Source organism: Sus scrofa, chromosome 16, assembly GCF_054392235.1.
Source record: "Sus scrofa isolate SSC_HxYL_T2T_F1_AM1 chromosome 16, Sscrofa_HxYL_maternal_Yorkshire_Landrace_v2.0, whole genome shotgun sequence".
NCBI classification, from domain to species: domain Eukaryota; kingdom Metazoa; phylum Chordata; class Mammalia; order Artiodactyla; family Suidae; genus Sus; species Sus scrofa.
In genome coordinates, this window is record NC_139398.1 from 38,518,568 (window position 1) to 38,539,361 (window position 20,794).

Sequence of the window (20,794 nt, forward strand, 5' to 3'; positions counted from 1 at the left end):
TAAACCTGGGATCCTTAGAAAAATAGCTGATACTAGGCGCAAAAAAAATATAAGATGAACATCTTACAGAAGCAGAAAGGAAGTATTCAATAAAAAAATAAAAAGAATGGAGGTATACAGGAGCAACATAAAATGGCTCCTAGTGGTCATAGCTGGAATAATTTGAGCATGAAAATAAATAAGATGGTATTGGATTATAACTCAAGGTATAAAATATACATGAGTCCATAAATGGTAGAGAAGAGACAAATCTTCTCTCCGAAAGAATTGCAAATAATATATAATACCCCTCTTCTGAGAGATCTCTGAGGGTGGGCTGAATCTATTGACTTGCTTCTAAAGAATAAAGCAGGAAAAGGGAAATATAGTAACTTTATTAAAGGTTAATGTCAACATTGACATATGTGGATATCCTATACTCCTTAACATGATGGAAAAAGAGGGACACTTTACCTCTATCATATATATATATACATACATTTTTTTTTGTCTTTTTGCCTTTTCTAGGGCCGCTCCTGAGGCATATGGAGGTTCCCAAGCTAGGGGTCTAATCAGAGCTGTAGCCACCAGCCTACACCACAGCCACAGCAAGGCAGGATCCGAGCTACGTCTGCGACCTACATCACAGCTCAGGGCAACTCCAGATCCTCAACCCACTGAGCGAGGCCAGGGGTCAAACCCACAACCTCATGGTTCCTAGTCAAATTCATTAACCACTGCGCCACGATGGGAACTCCCCTCTATCGTATTCTTTCCAAAAGTTCATAACCTCAGTCATCATGAGAAAAACACCAGACAAAACCCAACTGGGGAACATTCTGCAGGACATCTGGCCAGTACTTCTCAGGACAATCAAAGTCAGGAAAAACTGAAAGTATCACAGACCAGAGAAGACTAAGAAGCTGTGACAACTAAGTTCAATGCTGTACTCTGAACTAGATCCTGGAAAAGAAAGAGGATGTTAATGGACAAACTGAAAAAATTCAAATACAGTCTGGAATTTAATTAATAGTAATGTAATTAAAAGACTTGTACACTAAAAGCTATAAAACATTGATAAAGCAAGTTTTTTTTTTGTTTTTTGTTTTTTTTTTTTTTGTCTTTTTGTCTGTTGTTGTTGTTGTTGTTGTTATTTCTTGGGCCGCTCCCGCAGCATATGGAGGTTCCCAAGCTAGGGGTTGAATCGGAGCTGTAGCCACCGGCCTACGCCAGAGCCACAGCAATGCGGGATCCGAGCCGCGTCTGCAACCTACACCACAGCTCACGGCAACGCCGGATCGTTAACCCACTGAGCAAGGGCAGGGACCGAACCTGCAACCTCATGGTTCCTAGTCGGATTCGTTAACCACTGCGCCACGACGGGAACTCCTGATAAAGCAAGTTTTAAAAGGCACAAATAAGTGGAAAGACATTCTGTGTTTATGAGTTGGAAGACTTAATATTGTTAAAATGTCTATACCACCTAAAATAATACACAGAACCAAAGCAACACCCATCCAAATACCAATGGCAGAGTTCTCATCATGGTTCAGTGGTTACCAAACCCCACTAGGATCCACGAGAATGCAGGTTAGATTCCTGGCCTTGCTCAGTGGGTTAAGGATCTGGCGTTGCTGTGAGCTGTGATGTAGGTTTCAGACATGGCTCGGATCCTGCATTGCGTGGCTGTGGAGTAGGCTAGCAGCTGTAGCTCCGATTTGACTCCTAGCCTGGGAACTTCCAGATGCTGTGGGTGCAGCCCCAAAAAGTCAAAAAAGAGAAAAACAACAACAACAACAACAACCACCAATGGCATTTCTGTTCAGGAAAAAAAATCCTAAAATTTATGTAGAACCACAAAAAACCCTGAATAGTAAAAGCAATCTTGAAAAACAAAGAACAAATCAGGAGGCATTACATCAAAATATATTACAAAGCCATAATTAGAGCGGTATGATATTGTCATAAAAACAGACACATAGATCAATAGAACAGAATAAAGAGCCCCAAAATTCATCCGCACATACACAGTCAATTGATCTTCACCACAGGTGCCAAGAATACACAACGGAGAAAGGTAGCCTCTTTAATAAACAGTGTTAGGAAAACTGGGTATTTGCATGCAAAAGAACAAAATTGGGATCTTCCAGGGATAACAAAAGGCAACAAAAGCAAAACTAGACAAGGGGGACTACATCAAACTAGAAAATTTCTGCACAGCAAAGGAAACAATCATCAAAATGAAAAAGCAACAAGAAATTGGAGATATTTGCAAGCCACACATCTGATGAGCTAATACCCAAATATATAAGAAACTCCTACAATTCAATAGCAAAAAAATCAATTACTCCAACTAAAAACTGGACAGAGAACTTGAATAGAAATTTCTCCAAAGACATACAAATGGCCAACATATGAAAAGATACTTAACATCACTAATTATCAAGGAAATGCAAATCAAAATAACAGTGAAGTACCACCTCATACATATTATTAAATAAAAAAGATAAGTGTGAAGATACAAAAAAACCCCAGAACCTCTGAACACTTTGGTGGGAATGTAAAATGTTGCAGCTACTAGTTAACAGTATGCAAGTTCCTCAAAAAAATAAAAATATAATGAGCATATGATCCAGCAATCCCATTCGTCAGTACACACCCAAATGAACTGAAATCAGGATATTGAAAAAATACCTGCACTACCGTGGTCACTGAAGCATTATTCATAATAACCAAGATACAGCTTTAGAGATCTGCTATATAACATAGACGGTAGTTAACAACACTGCATTGTTAAGAGGATAATCTCATGTCGTGTTCTTACTACAATTTTTTTTTAAAAAGATAATTAAATCTCCCCATCCTCAAATAATAATGTATTAATGTGTGTTTTTTAGTTTTAACAAATGTACCACCGTAATATAAGATTGTAATAATGAGAAATAGTTGAGGGGAATATGAAAACTCTATATACTGTCTCTGCAACTTTTCTGAAATATAAAAGTACTCCAAAATACAAAGTTTATTGTTTTAAAATCTCAACATGTGGCCTGTCCTGTGGTTTTATTTTTCATCAAAATGAAAACAAAGCAGATTAGTTCTCAGATTTCCCTCTGTGAGGGCCTCCCCTAATAACTTAGCCTCTTGCTAAAAAACTTTGCAAAATGCGACTCTAAAAACAATAAACTATGACAGTTAAATGAATCTGTGCTTTGTTTTTAGCTGTGATCTGTTTTCTTATAGCTAGCAAACTTTATTCCAATACAAAGTACACTAGTATAACAAAAAGTCACAAGTTAGTATCTGGATGAAGAACAAGAAAGATAGTCTGAGAAATGTATATGTAAGTTTTTGTTGTGTTGCTGTTTTGTTTTTTCATTTACTTTTGGACTTCCTTCACACATTTCTCATACCTCCCACCCCCAACCTATTCTCTGAATCTATAAGCTTGTCTTTTGTTTTAAATTTTCTAGATTCCACCTATAAGAGAGAGCATGTGCTATATGTCTTCTGTTTGAATTATTTCACTTAACATAATGTCCTGGAGGTCATCTATGTTGTCATAAATCATAAGATTTAGTTCATTTTTATGGCTGAGTAATATTCCATATATATTCCATGTATTTGCAAAACATACATACACCACATCTTCTTTATCCATTCACCATAGATGGACACTTAGGTTGCTTCCATATATGGGCTATTGAACATATTCTCACAATGAATATAGAGCTACATATATCTTTTCAAGTTAGTGTTTTTTTTTGTTTTCCTCAGATAAATATGCAGATATGGAATTGCTCTTTCGCATGATAGTTTTATTTTTAACTTTGGGGGAAACTTCCATGCCATTTTCCTGTTACCGCACCAATATGCATTCCCTTTAACATTGCATGAGGATTCCCTTTTCTCCACATCCTCGTCAACACTTACTTTTTGCCTTTTTTATAATAGCCATTCTAACAGCCATTTTTTATAATAGCCATAATAGTGAGGTGATAACTCATGCAGTTAATTTTCCTTACCCCTACAGATTAATGATGTTGTGCATAACATGTACTGTTGGCTATCTGTACGTCCTCTTCAGAAAAATATCTATTAATATCTTCTGTCCATTTTTAAATTGAATTGTTTGGGTTTTGCTATTGAATTGTATGAGCTTTTTATATATTTTGGATATTAGCCCATTATCAGATACATGATTTGCAAATAATTTTTCCATTTTATAAGGTGCCTTTTCATTTTGTTGATGAGTTCCTTTGCTGTGTTTTATTTTTCCCAATAAATAAACTTTGCTATCCAAGTTATTATTATTTCAATAAGCCTGCCCTGAAGTTAGATAGCTTAGATTTCTGCTAGAACATTTTTTTCAAAAAATTGAAACACGGTCATGAAAACCTTTTAAAATAATGTTTTGCAACCATATTATTACACATTTGAAAAAAAAAAAAGACTGGACCTTTGTTTTATGACATATAATATACCCTTTCTACTTTTTAGCATTGTTATTTCATTTTTCTTGTTATGGCTTACCTTTTCCATACTGAGCATCTTTTAATAAATACAATGTTATGAAGATAATTTCTCATTATGTAAACAGTACTCACAGAAAGTAAGTAGATAAAACTTAAGCTTTCCTTTACACAAAACAAAAAGCACAACAAAGAAAAGTTAAATAAATTACCTGAAGTTACAAGAACAAGTCAGAAAAAAGAATTGAAGTCTTTCCCTAAGTTCCAGAAGAAAGGTAACTGAATCTCCATAGAAAACGCTTTCTATTTTAAAATGGCCATTACGTTGGACTTACTGAACTATTTTTCTTTCTCGTTGGTCCTAATACACTGGATGGTATTAATTAATTTAATAAAGAGGCAGACAGCAAATCTAGAGATGTCCTATGTAGTTTCAATTTAGACAACTTCTAAAAATAGTCAGATCCTTTATACTAAAATTACAAAACCTTCCAAGTGTGCTTATAAACAAACCATGCATCTTTCACCAACCTAAAAGCCATGATTTAAGAGAATTAAATTTCCTAAAAACTATATAATTACGAGCAGAAGTCACATTCATGATGGAAATGTTAGCTGGTAAAGCTTATGCCAGACTAATATATTTATTTTTCATAACATTCTGGCAATAAGAAAAATGGTGCATTTTTTGAGGGAGCTAGCTCCATATTTTTTGTGGACTACTTTTCAGGGTGTGATTATTTCAATGATATGCTTATTTTTCTTCATTCAAACATGCAGTTCTTTAGCCCTTTATTATTTGATAATTAGTACATGATCTCTATCAGAACGTGGTGGTCCCAAAAACAAAAGATAAGACCCAAATCGCAATAACAAGTCACCAATCAGAAATTCTCTTATCCAATACTATAAATGTTCATAGCTGTAACTATAATCTATAAATATGTAAAACAGATGAGATGCTAAAACATGTTAAATCTCATATACTTGAGTTAAAGTTTATAAGCCTCCCTCAAAGGACTCTGTGTCAGGCCTTCATGCAAAACATATTTACTCTTTTTAAGCACAATTGTAACAAGACTGGTAATCTGGTTTTCCATCCAAAATTATATTTGGAAATTGGTACTTACACAGCTAAATTTGAATTATCTGAAAAATATATATATGGAATATCTTATTCCCTAATAATCCTCTACAATTAAAGTATTATAAAAATACTCCAATGATCTATTTAGAAACTGAAATGGAATACCCAGCACAAAATACTGACAAACACTAAAACATAATTAAGAATAAATGTAATGCAGGAGACAAGACCTAAATAAATGACAAAGTATACCACATTACTGGACAAGGAGACTTCACTATTGTAAACCTATCAGTTCTTCCTAAATCAACATATTTAATGTTCAGTGCATAAGGTTTTGTACAGCACCATCTCTCACCCCTGCTTTATCATATCCACCCCAGAAATAAGATTCTGTATAAGGAGGAGGAGTATATTAGCTTTGCTCACCACTCTACCCATAGTGCTTAATGCAACACCTAACACCAAAAAGGGTGGGGGGGGACCCCTAATAAATTTTGTTAAATAAAATTTATTCTGTTCATCCCATTTTAAAAATAAAGAGCTGAGGTATAGAAAGGCTAAGTGACTTCAGAGAGACACAGAGCCGCTTCTAAGGATACTTGAAAGAAAAATGGAAGGTTCTTTGTATTGGAATATTGTATTTCAAAGGTATACTCTTCTGGAAGTTCCTGCCGTAGCTCAGTGGGTTATGAGTATCCATGAGGATGAGGGTTCAATCCCTGGCCTTGCTCAGTGGGTTAAGGATCCGGCTTTGCTGTGAGCTGCAGTGTAGTTGCAGATGTGACCTGGATCCCACATTGCTGTGGCTGTGGCATAGCCAGCAGCTGTAGCTCTGATTCTACTCCTAGCCTGGTGACTTCCATATGTTGCATGTGTGGCTCTAAAAAGACCAAAAACAAACAAACAAACAAAAAAAAAAGTATACTCTTCCTCATATAAAGGAAATAGAATCGCCATAAGGCTCAAGGCAGGAGTGATGAATTCCAGCATTGGCTTAGCTACTAACTGGCTTTGTGACTTGGGTCAAGTTACTTCATTTATTCCCCATCAGTAAAAGGAGGGTGTTCTACAGGTGGATAGTAAGATTCCTTACTGTTATTGGAATAACAGAATTGTGATTTAAAAAAACAATCCTTATCTTTCAGAGATAATGTTAAAATATTTGTGGACAGAATGATATGATGTGTGGGATCTGCCTCAAAATAATCTGGGGAAGGGGAAGGTGAGTAACAGTACAGATGAAACAAGACTATCCATGAATGGATAACCACTAAGCTGGATAAGTGCATTTTACTATTCTATTTTTGTACATCTTTGACATTTCCTCTAATAAAACTTTTTATGACAATAAAGTGCTGATCAAAAATTATCTCTATACCAAAGGAGTAAAGTAAGAAATAAACCTTTCACCAACTGGAAATGCTAAATTCAGTCATTTAATAACATTTAGTCTTTAGGATTCATTAGCCTTTAGCTGCAGGGTCACACTGTCTTCAGCCCTTTGGCTTGATTCCCTGCTAAGTCATATCAGAAGCACCATTATTTATGAAATTACTAATAATGGGTTTCTAGGAGACCTCATCTATCATTTCTAATGTTTCCTTCCCTTCTTTTAAGTGGGCTCTTTAATGAGAAGGGGCTGCTGTGGTCATACAAATACATCATTAGCCAAAGGGATAATAATTGAAAATATCAAACTCACTCATTGCTCATTCTCTCTATAAAGAAGAGAAAGGAGAGAGGCTGATTTAATAAAAATGACCAAACTCCCATTTCATGCATAGAAGCCTGTCTTCCAACACCAGAGGAGATGGAAAGTATATGACCAAATACTTACAGAGCTGCGAGAAGGCCAAGGAGCATCATGGCTTGGAATCAATCAGATGTCTAGCTCACCTTCCTCTCAGTCACTAGCTTGAATACATATGAGTTTCAGTGAACAAAGTTCTTAGAACTAAGCAGGTGTTCACAAACATATCATATGCAACACAGCAAGGAGGAAAATATTTCCTTTCCTCCAGAGCAAAACCAGACTCAGCAATCAAAAGACAAAATTTCTTTAAGATCACTGAAAATTGAGATAGTCCAAAGAGAAAAGTCAATTTCACATTCTCATGTCCCTTTCCTTTCCTAAAAGATTAATACTGGTGGGCATCTAGGCTGAATGAGCTGACTTGCTAATGAATTTGCAATTGTTCCTTTCTGATCTTAACTTATTCTTTTTTAAGCCTCTATTTAGGATTCTTCTTCACACTGATTCCCATATTTCTACAGTAATGTCTCAGTATTTCCAATTTAAGAAATATTGAAAGTTAAATTATAAAAATCCTAGTAGAGGACATGAATTCTTTCAAAGAACTCTTTAATTGGTATATTATAAAAAACAAAATGGATAGATAAAACAGAATACTTCATACATGAGATTTATGTTAATTACATGTCCTTATGCAGCATGTGAAGAGTTTAGAATTTGAGTGAGGGCTTAAAAAGATAATGAGATACAGAAGAAAGAACCAGCAAATGGTCAACCCAGAGCCTTCCAAAACCTCCAGCGTGAACTAGCATTACACCTACAGAATGTATCCATCCAACTGCAATAGACTCTATTCCATACAGTGAAACAAACTTCACCAAGTTTACAGAAATGCTGTAAAGATATCTATTTATTTTGCAGGTAGTTTTGCTTCCATCACAACAAGCATTAGTTAAATACACCCCAAAAGAACCTTGTAGCAGAGTGCAAAGTACATAGATGCAAAGGATACTGTGATCAAACCCTCATTTCATAACTTGCTACATATGTAAACTTGATTGTTAACTTGATGTTAACTCCCTTGATCTGAGTCTCTTCATCTATAATAACAGGGATTGCTATATTTAACTTACAGAGTTTAGGAGGGTTAAATGACAAAGGAGCATAATTGTATGGCCAATGGCATATACTTAAGAGCTGTTAATTTCCTTCTTGTAAACTTATTAGATTTATAATTTAGCTGTGGCTTTTAAACCTTAATCACAGGTTTTAATCAGCAATAGGACCCTCCAAGTAAGAGAAATCTTCCTTATACAATTAATATATCAATGTTAGTCAAGAAATAAACTTTGAGTCTGAAAAAATTAGATGTAAATAATAAAACTAAGGATAATTTTCAACATAATGTTTTCCAGACAATCATGTATGAAAATATTTTTGGATAACCAAATGTAGTTTCCAAGTAAAGAACAATAATAAACAGCTTATGTTCCCAATAACACCCAAAATTCATAAATTTCACTAGTACCAGGTTGTCTTTTTTTAAAATGTATGTTCATTTGCAAATTGCAGTACAAAAAGAAACCATTCTTTGCTCTCAGAAATTCTGCAAGTATTAAATGTGTCTATAATTGGCATAGGAAATAAAGGTCTATCCACTGGGTGAGTGTAGTTTTTATTCCCTGGTAGAATGAATAGGGCTTGGCAAGGTTCTTCCGTGGTCTTCTGTTCTGTTCAGAAAAGAGAATAGACTTGCGGGGGGGGGGGGATTTCCCTGATGTACGGGAACCATAAATAGAAGAAAACACCCCTACATGTCCAGAGGCTTAGTGAATATGAGCTTGCAAGGAAGAAATAATGGCAGCAAGGAAATAGCCAGCCCATCAGTCAAAACAGCAGTAACTGGATGTTAGACTGTAAACATTTATATCCAATTTTGACTAATGTTCACATATGACAACCTTGAGATACCAGTATGTGAGATAGATGCTCAAACAGAATTTTCAGAGAAAACATCAAAAACAAGCTTTAAGGAGTTCCCGTCGTGGCGCAGTGGTTAACGAATCTGACTAGGAACCATGAGGTTGCGGGTTCGGTCCCTGCCCTTGCTCAGTGGGTTAACGATCCGGCGTTGCCGTGAGCTGTGGTGTAGGTTGCAGACGCGGCTCGGATCCCGCATTGCTGTGGCTCTGGTGTAGGCTGGTGGCTACAGCTCCGATTCGACCCCTAGCCTGGGAACCTCCATATGCCGCAGGAGCAGCCCAAGAAATAGCAACAACAACAACAACAAAAAAAAAAGACAAAAGACCAAAAAAAAAAAAAAAACAAGCTTTAAGACTCTTGGATCCTTTGGCAAGATTCAGGAGGACAGTATGGACCCTAGCAGAGGATTCTGTATGAAGGACTTGGGAGAAAAGTGGGCTGTGATCCTCCCCTCTCCATCCCAATAACCAAAAAGAGGGTAAGTGAATGCCTATACCTCAATCGACATGCTCTCTCCTGGATGACAACAGGAGAGCCTCCTAGCCTCTAGAGAAGAGCTGACTCAATTGATGCAACTAGAGAATGGCACGTCTGACTTCTACCTGTGAAAGCTGAAATGACTTGCTGTGGAAGTAACTACACCATGACTAAAGTTGGGACAAGAAATGTGCAGGTGCTTCCCAGATGTGGGCCATGTGGGAGAGGGACATGATGCTTTAGTATTTTGTCAACAAGATGCTATGGAAGGAAGAGGGGGTCCTATCAGTGAGAATCTCTGTGTAAGGTGGACCACACAAAAGCCATCCAGACATCATACATCAAGGCAGACACTGTAAAAGGAGACTGGTAGAAGGTATCCAATGACCCTCCACACATACACACAGAGAAAGGGATCAGCTTTCAACATCTGAAAGGACCACAGAGCATGGAGACACCGTCGTGGCACAGTGGTTAATGAATCTGACTAGGAACCATGAGGTTGCGGGTTTGATCCCTGGCCTTGCTCAGTGGGTTAAGGATCCTGTGTTGCCATGAGCTGTGGTATAGGTCTCAGACGCAGCTTGTATCCCGAGTTGCTGTGGCTCTGTTGTAGGCCAGCAGCTACAGCTCCAATTGGACCCCTAGCCTGGGAACCTCCATATGCAGTGGGATCGGCTTTAGAAAAGGTCAAAAAAAAAAAAAAGAAAAGAAAAGAAAAAGAAAACCTAACTATATATTAACCACAAAAACTCACTTAAATAGAAAGATGCTGATAGACTACAGGTAAGAGAATAGATAAAGATATACCATACAGAGTGACTATATTAATATTAGACCTTAGAATGAGGAATATTCTCATAAATAAAGACAGATATGATTTTTAAAAGAAATAAATTCTTTAAGAGAAGATAATCTTTCTTTTTTTTTTTTTGCTTTTTAGGGCCGCACCCACGACATATGAAGGTTCCCAGGCTAGGGGTCTAATTGGAGCTACAGCCGCTGGCCTACAGCACAGCCATAGCAACACCAGATCTGAGCCTTGTCTGCGACCTACACCACAGCTCATGGATCCTTAATGCCAGATCCTTAATCCACTGAGCGAGGCCAGGAATTGAATCCATAACCTCATGGTTCCTAGTCAGATTCGTTTCCACTGCGCCATGACGGGAACTCCAAGAGAAGATAATCTTAAATATGTACCAGTACAGTTAGTAATGGAGCTCTAACATATAAGCAAAAAATGATACAACTAAAAGGAGAAATAGATAAATGCACAATTATAGCTGATGATTTCAATGCTCCTCTCTTAGTAATTGATAGAACACAGAAGACTTGAACAACACCATCTATGTACTTGACCTAATTGACAATTATAGAACACTCTAGCCACCAAGAGCAGAATACACATTCTTTTCAAGTGCAGATGAAACAGTCACAAAGATAGATTATATTCTAGGCTGTAAATACCTCTTAAACTTAAAAAGATTTAAGGATTATCTTCTGACTTCAAGAGAATTAAAATAGAAATGAATATAAAATTTTATGGAAAATCACCCAATATTTGGAAATTAAATGATATACATCTAAATAACCAAAAGGTCATGGGAAAAAAATCACAAGAGAGATTAGAAAAAATTCCCAAGAGAAAGATAGTGAAACAAAAAATTTGTAGGATGTCACTAATACAGTACTTAGAAATTTGTAGCATTACATGCTTATATTAGAAAAGAATAAAGGTTTCAAATCAATGATCCAAAAGTTTCAAAGTTTTCAGGAATTGTCAAACTTTTCTATAAAGAGCTAAATGGCAATTATTTTCGGCTTGGTTGGCCATAGTCTCTGTTGCAACTACTCAGCTCTGCTGTTACAACACAAAACCAGCCACAGGTAATATATAAATGAATGGATGCAGCTATGTTATAATAAAACTTTACAAAAACAGGCAATAGGCCAGATTTGGCACATGGTCATATCTGCTGGTCTCTGCTAGAAAATCTCTGCTACCTCTATAAATACAGAGAATTTCATCTGTTTCAGTAACTGCTTTATCTTCAAAAGACTAGAGCAAGTGCATGGTCCTTAATAAATGCCTAATAAATATTTTTTAAATAAATGAGCTAACTTAATCCCCACAGTAAACACATGAGTTAAATATTATCATTTCACAAATAAGTATACTAAGGTGAAATAAATTGCCACACCACCAATAAGTGACAGAACCAGTATGTAAGCACAGGTATATCTAATTCCAAAGTTCTGTACATTTTCCATTATATTACACTGGTAGAGCAAGAGTACTACTGAATAATTGTAAAAGCATACGTATTTTCCACTGTCCTTTTCCCTTACCCATGGTTTATAATTACCTGAGCCTTGGAGCCAAATGGACAAGACACCAATACATTAAAATATCTCTATATTTGTATCTTTGTGAATACCATAATCTTTATATTTCTTTATCTGTAGCTAACAACTTAATATTTAGACTACAACTGATGCACTAGATTAAATCTTGTCTTTTGTCTTTTTTGTTGTTGTTGTTGTTGTTGTTGTTGCTATTTCTTGGGCCGCTCCCGCGGCATATGGAGGTTCCCAGGCTAGGGGTTGAATCGGAGCTGTAGCCACCGGCCTACGCCAGAGCCACAGCAACGCGGGATCCGAGCCGCGTCTGCAACCTTCACCACAGCTCACGGCAATGCCGGATCGTTAACCCACTGAGCAAGGGCAGGGATCGAACCCGCAACCTCATGGTTCCTAGTCGGATTCGTTAACCACTGCGCCACGACGGGAACTCCAGATTAAATCTTGAAAACAAAATCCCCTAGCTGTACAAGTAGGAAAACTAGAAAGTTGGCTTATTTAAAACAGACATATCTAGAAGACCAAATCAATTTTATGCACTTCTACATATGGCATACATGAATATAACACTGATTTGTACTTAATATTCTGAGATGCACAAAGAAATGAAAAATACGAAGTAAAAACAAACACCTAAACATCCTATTCTTTGCCTTAAGATTCTCCCATTTCATGTCTATCAGCAGAGGAATGGATTAAAGAATATGTGGTACATATATATAATGGAATATTACTCAGCTATTAAAAAGAATGCAGGAGTTCCCGTCGTGGCGCAGTGGTTAAGGAATCCGACTAGGAACCATGAGGTTGCGGGTTCGGTCCCTGCCCTTGCTCAGTGGGTTAACGATCCGGCGTTGCCGTGAGCTGTGGTGTAGGTTGCAGACGCGGCTCGGATCCCGCATTGCTGTGGCTCTGGTGTAGGCTGGTGGCTGCAGCTGCGATTAGACCCCTAGCCTGGGAACCTCCATATGCTGCAGGAGCGGCCCAAGAAATAGCAACAACAACAACAACAACAAAAGACAAAAAGACAAAAGACCAAAAAAAAAAAGAATGCAATAATGCCATTTGCAGCAACATGGATGGACCTAGAAATTATCATACTAAGTGAAGCAAGTCAGACAGAGAAAGGCAAATATATGGGATCACTTATAGAATCTAATAAAATGATACAAAGAATTTATTCACAAAACAGAAACAGACTCAAAGATTTCAAAACCAAACTTACCAAAGGTGTAATGTTGCAAGAAGGGATAAATTAGGAGTTTGTAATTAACATATACACCACACTATATTTATTTATTTATTTGTTTATTTATTTATTTATTTGGTCTTTTTGCCATTTCTTGGGCAGCTCCTGCGGCATATGGAGGTTCCCAGGCTAGGGGCCTAATCGGAGCTGTAGCTGCTGGCCTACGCCAGAGCCACAGCAACGCGGGATCCGAGCCGTGTCTGCAACCTACACCATAGCTCACGGCAATGCCGGATCGTTAACCCACTGAGCAAGGGCAGGGACCGAACCCGCAACCTCATGGTTCCTAGTCGGATTCGTTAACCACTGCGCCACGACCGGGAACTCCACCACACTATATTTAAAATAGTTAAGTATCAAGGACCTACTATACAGCATAGGAAAATACTCAATACTGTATAATAACCTATATGAAGAAAGAATCTGAAAAAGAATGTGTATATGCATATGCATAACTGATTCACTTTGCTGTACACCTGAAACTAACACAACATTGTAAGTCAACTATACTCAAATAAAATTATAAGAAAAGAAAAAAAGCATTCTTCATTTTAATTCTCCCCACATAGGAGCAGGCTCTCGGCTGTTGTGTTGCTCATTTACGTCAACCTTGTCCAGCAGGCAGCTGTTGCATGCTTTTAATAACCAGCTCCCATAGCTGATCATACACATCTCTTCTCTTCACGAGTCAATCATCTATGGCAGCTGTTTCCCAAAAATAGGCATTAGGAGAGCCAGAACAGTTCTGAATGGAGAGTCAACGGATTGCATATTTTCCTACATTTCTGCAGCTTGCCTGGGGTTTTACCATCATCGCAATAATCAGGGAACTCGAAGAAGCCAACCACTGTTTTGTTATACTTTCTCTCTTTGGATGCTTAGGGCAGAATTTTCAAAAATCTGTGAAAATGGGACCCATGTGGCATACTAAGAAGCTATTAAAGGATAAGACAAATAACATCCACACCATTTGCCTGCCTTAAAATCTTAATGTTTATTATAATCTGACATTGTTATGATAGATGGAGATGCCAGGATGCAGAGAAACTCAAGGCTTTACAACCACTGAAAGATTATTAAACTCAGTAAAAAGATAAAAGTTAGTGAAAAATGATATAATAAAGCTGAACTTTTCAGCTCCTTGACTGCCATATCTTGCAATAAAAATATATCTAAATTTTATACATCAACATAAATCTTTGGGGCAAATAGAAAGAGATTGCTCACTGAAACTGTATAAGGAGGCTAGGATATATCTTATCCTTAACCAATAAGAATAAGAAATGTGTTCTCAGATTTGGTACTTGAATATGAACTTTGGATAGACAGGCTGTACTAGCTATTGTCAAAAAAAGCTTAATATGCCAGTGTCTTTTAAGACAAATATTCCCTCTTTAATGCTAAGGAATAGCATATTGAAGAAGATAAAAATAATAGCTACTATTTATGGAGTGCTTTTAGTCTTCCCTTTTCACTTTCTTCTCATTTAATCCTAACAAAAACACATACCGCAGATTGTGTACTTTGTAAGGGGTAGAGGTGAAATTCAAACCAAATCTCTTCCAAACCGAAGTTTATGGTCTTGACTTTTAATCTAGTCTGCATTCAAAAGAATCAAAATATATACCATATACCACATATAAAGAATCCAAGAAGTGATTATCAGTTACTAAAAGAACAAAAGAAATGCCCATTCAGAAACGACAGCACCAACTTCCCTGACCAGAAGAGTGAAACCAGACACGAGAGCACTTTTAACTTTTCTCCACGTTCCTTTAGAACTCCCGAGCTCCCTATCACTGCCCCACTAGATCCACTCCTTTGGAAACTTACTAAGCTCTAAACTGCATTAAGAAAACCATAATGGGGCGGGGGGAGAGAATGTGCTTGGGTTATGGGATGGAAATCCTGTGAAATTGAATTGTGATAATCATTGTACAACTACAGATGTGATAAGTTCATTTGAGTAATAAAAAAAAAAAAGAAAGAAAGAAAACCATAACGTAATAGACACTGATGTTTGAATCATTCACAGGACTCTCCATGGGATATGTAAAATTGTGATACATGCTGGAAAATCTTTCCTACCAATGCCAACTACAGAATGCGTATTCTCACTATGAGAGCTTCCAGCATCCCTATGTGCTGCTAAACCATAATTAAAACAAATGTTATGCTAACTTACTAAAGATGCCCAAGTTCCCTAAAGGCAAAAAATGTGTTGAACATGTTTGTGTTCCAAACCTAGAACTACTGTGTGAACTGATTTCTAAACTCACTAATAGTCCAGAGCAAGAGACACTATCTAAAAATAAAACTCTATGGTTTCTGTTCACAATAACCAGTCCTAGTCCCCTCCCCTGCCAGGCACCCCCAACTTTTCCTTCTTATCAAATCATAATTACTCATTTAGCAACATGTACTGTGTGTCAAGCTCTGGGATATGTACTTTGTATGCACTATATCATTTCTTTCATTACATAGTCCGATAAAATTGTTACCAGTGCATCTTTCCTATTTTACAGATGAATAAAATTAAGTAACTGCCTCAAGTTACACTGCTGGTAAGTGACAAAAATTGGATTTCGACCCAGGTCTCTCTGGCTCTTAACCACTAAGCTATGAAAGTCAGATAGGACCCTTGAAATGATCTAGTCTCATATCTTCTTCTTCTTTTTTTTTTTTTTTTTTTTTTTTCCAGCTGCACCCATGACATGTGGAAGTTCCCAAGCCAGGGATCAAATTTGTACCACAGCAGCAACCTAAGCCAACCTGCGATGATAACAGTGATAACACCTGATCTTTAACCCCTGCACCACAGGGAACTCCTCAAATACTCACTTTATAGAGGAGATGCTTTAACCCAAAGAGCATAAATGACATGTTTCAAGGTCACGCCTTGATTATGGGTAGAGTCAGGGCTAAAATTCAGGCTTGTTTTTCTAGGTTCCTATTACTCCCTAGCTTTCTACACAAATAAGAATTCCCATAAAGTATCAATGTGACTTACTGTATAGTTCTCAGGAGACCCTCTCTGATTTCCCTAAAGCTTTCAAAAGCTGCCAACTTCTTACAGCTATGACTGATTTAGAATGATGGACATCTTAATTTTTTGTCTTTTTTTTTTTTTTAAGGGCTGCACTGGCAGCATATGAAAGTTTCCAGCCACAGCAACACCAGATCCGAGCCATATCTGTGACCACAGACCATAGCAATGCCAGATTCTTAATCTACTGAGTGAGGTCAGGGATAGAAACCATGTCTTTATGGATACTAGTCAGGTTCGTTACTGATGAGCCACAACAGGAACTCCTAGAATGATGGACTTTTTTAAACTAAAACGGTATAATTTGCTAAGAGTTTTTACTATTGGGGTCAATGATATTTACCCCTTACATTTTTAATATTATTGATATTTATTATTGATTTTTTTTATGCACTCAAACTTGGTTCCATATTATAATCACCAGGACTGCTTTTAAAATGCCCAATGCTGGGGAATTCCCGTTGTGGCCCAGTGGTTAACGAATCCGACTAGGAACCATGAGGTTGAGGGTTCGATCCCTGGCCTTGCTCAGTGGGTTAAGGATCTGGCGTTGCCGTGAGCTGTGGTGTAGGTCGCAGACGCGGCTCAGATCCAGCATTGCTGTGGCTCTGGCGTAGGCTGGCAGCTACAGCCCATTAGACCCCTAGCCTGGGAATCTCCCATATGCCACAGGAGTGGCCCAAGAAATGGCAAAAAGACAAAAATAAATAAATTAATTAAATAAATAAATAAATAAAATGCCCAATGCCCAACCTACATCTCAGATTAATTAAATTGGAAACTCTAAGGGTGGGACCGAGGCATCAAAATTTATTAAAAACTCCCTCCACTTTCCTCAAAAAATAAATAGAGAAAAATCTAAGAAATTCCAAAAAAGCTTCTCATCAAAGAACACCAGTTACTTAAACCAATTCCTTTTAGCTGATGCCACAGAGAAACATACAGAAATCCTTAAACATACACATAAAAATAATAACCTGAACTACCAGCCAAAATGAGCTCATAATCACGGACATGCATTCACTGTTGTTTCATACACATATCAGAAAACACTAATTTGGAATACAAAGAAACACACTCATAAATCAACTGATTATAATCCTTTTCCCAAAGCTACTTTTAAGAGGTTTCTTCCTTGATTTATGTCATTAGTAAATGAAAACTGTTTGCATTTCACAAGAATGGTTAAACATCATAGGTTTTATATTCTATAACAGATGACAATGTGATTGATTACTTATGGGAGTCACATGACTGTCAAGAAAGGATTTTAATCCCTATAAGAAAATAATGGAATTAACATAAAATTAATGAATGTACTAATTGTTCTTTCTAGCTATAAAAACTTAGATATATACTATGCAGCCATAAAAAAGAATGAAAGAATGCCATTTACAGCAACATGGATGGAATTAGAGACTCTCATCCTGAGTGAAGTAAGTCAGAAAGAGAAAGACAAATACCATATGATAACACTTATATCTGGAATCTAATATACAGCACAAATGAACCTTTCCACAGAAAAGAAAATCATGATCATGGAGAACAGACCTGTGGTTGCCAAGGGGGAGGAGGAGGGAGTGGGGTGGTTGGGGAGCTTGGGGTTAATAGATGCAAACTATTGCCTTTGGAATGGATAAGCAATGAGATCCTGCTGTATTGCACTGGGAACTATATCTAGTCACTTATAATGGAGCATGACAATGTGAGAAAAAGGAACGTGTATGTGTGACTGGGTCACCTTGCTATACAGTAGAAAATTGACAGAATACTGTAAACCAGCTACAATGGACAAAAATAAAAATCATTAAATAAAAAACTTAAGATATAAAAAAATTTGTATTTCTTACTTTTATCAGAATATAATTACCTATTTTTTAGTCTTCCTTTTTTTTCTCTGTTTCTCTATGCTTTGGCCTTGACTTTGCCTATTTTTAGGCTCAACTACAGAGTAAACTGGCAATGCTGAACAGTTTTTAATGGTTGATTTATTAAGATTTAACTGAAATGAAAAATACATATTGAAATAACACTTATATCTGCACTCATAGCGATATTATAAGAGTTTCCTTAATTCTTCAAAAATAATTATTCTGACCCAGGCAAAATTCAGAAGAAAACATGTCTACTTACAGGTATCATCCAGTTAGCCAGGTCACCATATTTGGAAACCTGCATGGCTCCTAGCATTGTTAGATTGACATGTCCCCTGAGAAAGAGAAAGAGGAAATATAAAGCAAACTTTACAAGCTTTATGTACCATTTGCCTGAAATTACAAGCAATTAAAATAATTCTAATCCCCGCAAAATACATTTGCTCTCCCCCACCCAACACTTGATTTCCAAATAGATTGGCTTAAGTTAATGTAGAGAAATAACCATTAAGGGTTTAAATTAAAAAAAAAAAAAACAACACCAAAAACATGGCCTATAGTTTCTCCAAAATACAACTGAAAACAGGTATACACAGTGAGTTTGTTTCTTTCTGTGAAGGAGAGTGTGGTTTGATTTGAAGGCAAACACTAGCTAGAAAATGAAAACACAGTTTGTGGAAAATATAAAGATCCTCAGAAAGAGCCTTAAAAATGTTTACTTCAGTTTAGCTGGCACACGGCTATACAGCCCATTTGGAGGGTTCTTTTAATAATAGCGGGCTGGATGTTCCAATTCCCAACATTCAATGTGGATAATTTCACATCTTGGTGCAGCCAAACAAGCCCATGATCATTTCCTGGCCGGGAGATGTGGTTATGTTTCAGAGTCTTGCTAAAAGACTAAGGGGATGACTCAGCTCATTCCACACCATGTGAAACAAGAGGGGCTCCGTTATTACATACCCTCTAATCATTGCAAATGATTCATCGCTGGAGAAGTAAGAGGCTCCTGGAAGAACAGTAACTGTTTCCTTGCCTAAACACACACACACACACAAGAAAGAAGCGGGGGGAAAGGTAATTATATTTCTAGGAGTGGAAATCATGGTGGAGAGAGAGGTTTATACCTTCTGTTTTCTAAAGAACTAGGGCTCCCTTAACCAAAATGCAACAGCAACAGGGGAACACGATGAAAACTGCCCACCTATGAAGAGTAGCATTTTGTCACTAACATTTGTTCAGATTTGTCCTTGCATGGTGATAATAAAAAGCAGACCATTTTAATTTTATTATTGTTTTGAAATTCTCTACAGACAATAGACTCCTCTATTGCCTATTATTATATAACCTTCCCATCTCCCACCAGACCTGGTCCCTTCATAGGCCCTGTTAAATTTTAATAGGAAGACAGCAAAGATATGAAGGAATAGACATGAAGAAGTACAACTTTGAAGGGAATGACACAAGAGATGCCCTCAGATATTTCATAAAAATCAATGAATAATCGGACTCCCCATCATGGCACAGCAGAAATGAATCCGTCTAGGAACTATGAGGTTGCGGGTTTGATCCCTGGCCTTGCTGAGCTGTGGTGTAGGTCGCAGATGCGGCTCAGAGCCTATGTTGCTGTGGCCGTGGCATAGGCTGGCGGCTTATAGCTCTGATTTGACCCCTAGCCTGGGAGCCTCCATATGCCGCGGGTCTGGCCCTAAAAAGCAAAAAAAAAAAAAAAAAAAAAAATCAATGAATAATCTAGAAAGAGATGCCCCCACCTAATTCCTTAATGTCGTTGAGCCCAAATCTCATTTCAATCTCTCCTTCTGCCTCATCTTTCCACTCTTGCTCCTCCAGTTTCTATTAAAACCACAAAGGGTCCTCTTGAAAGGACCTCTCCCCAAACTTACATCTCATAATAAAAGTTCAGAGGGGGAAAAGTTCTTCCAGGTCATCTAGTCCTCACATAACCAATAATATCACCTCACCTGCTTTCTTCTTATGACCCATTTCCTGTCTGTTCAGGAGCTTCAGGTGCTTAGGAGGTTTCTGGTCTTAACAGAAGCATGCTCACACACCTTTGCCAAAGGTAAGTCAACTGGCTGAGGACATCTCATGCCACTGCCCCAGTGTAATAGGGCAGACAAAAGAAGGCAAAGGAGAAGTGATCCCAAGATTGGAATAGAGAAAAACTCTTGGACACAACAGGACCAGAGTGATCTGACCATGCCCAGCTGTGCAACAACTGCTGTACCGCCTCAACTTCTCAACTCTTACCTACAAGCTAACTTTCCCACCAATATCCCCCTCCATTTGAGCTCAAGTATAAAGAAAGAGTAATACTTTTTAAATTATGCTGAATTATTTATTGTCCAAAAAAGTATGATTCTAAACAAGGGAGACATTTTTTTAAATTATGCTGAATTATTTATTGTCCAAAAAAGTATGATTCTAAACAAGGGAGACATTTTCGCATCTTATAAGGTACCATAAAGCTGAAAAGCTTTGGACAG

General features: G+C 37.3%; 1 protein-coding gene across 12 annotated transcripts in view; it reads right to left on the bottom strand.

Annotated features, from left to right (window-relative positions):
- OXCT1 (3-oxoacid CoA-transferase 1) overlaps positions 1–20,794 on the bottom strand; it is a 147,672-nt gene that overhangs the window by 45,817 nt on the left and 81,061 nt on the right. For all 12 annotated transcript variants that reach the window (XR_014830732.1, XR_014830730.1, XR_014830731.1 and 9 more), the window contains 2 exon segments: positions 19,251–19,323; positions 18,547–18,622 (listed from right to left, as the gene is read on the bottom strand). Coding sequence is in view for 7 of the 12 variants with exons in the window: in XM_085001591.1 (XP_084857717.1) it covers positions 18,547–18,622; positions 19,251–19,323 (149 nt within the window). In the remaining 5 variants the exon portion in view is untranslated.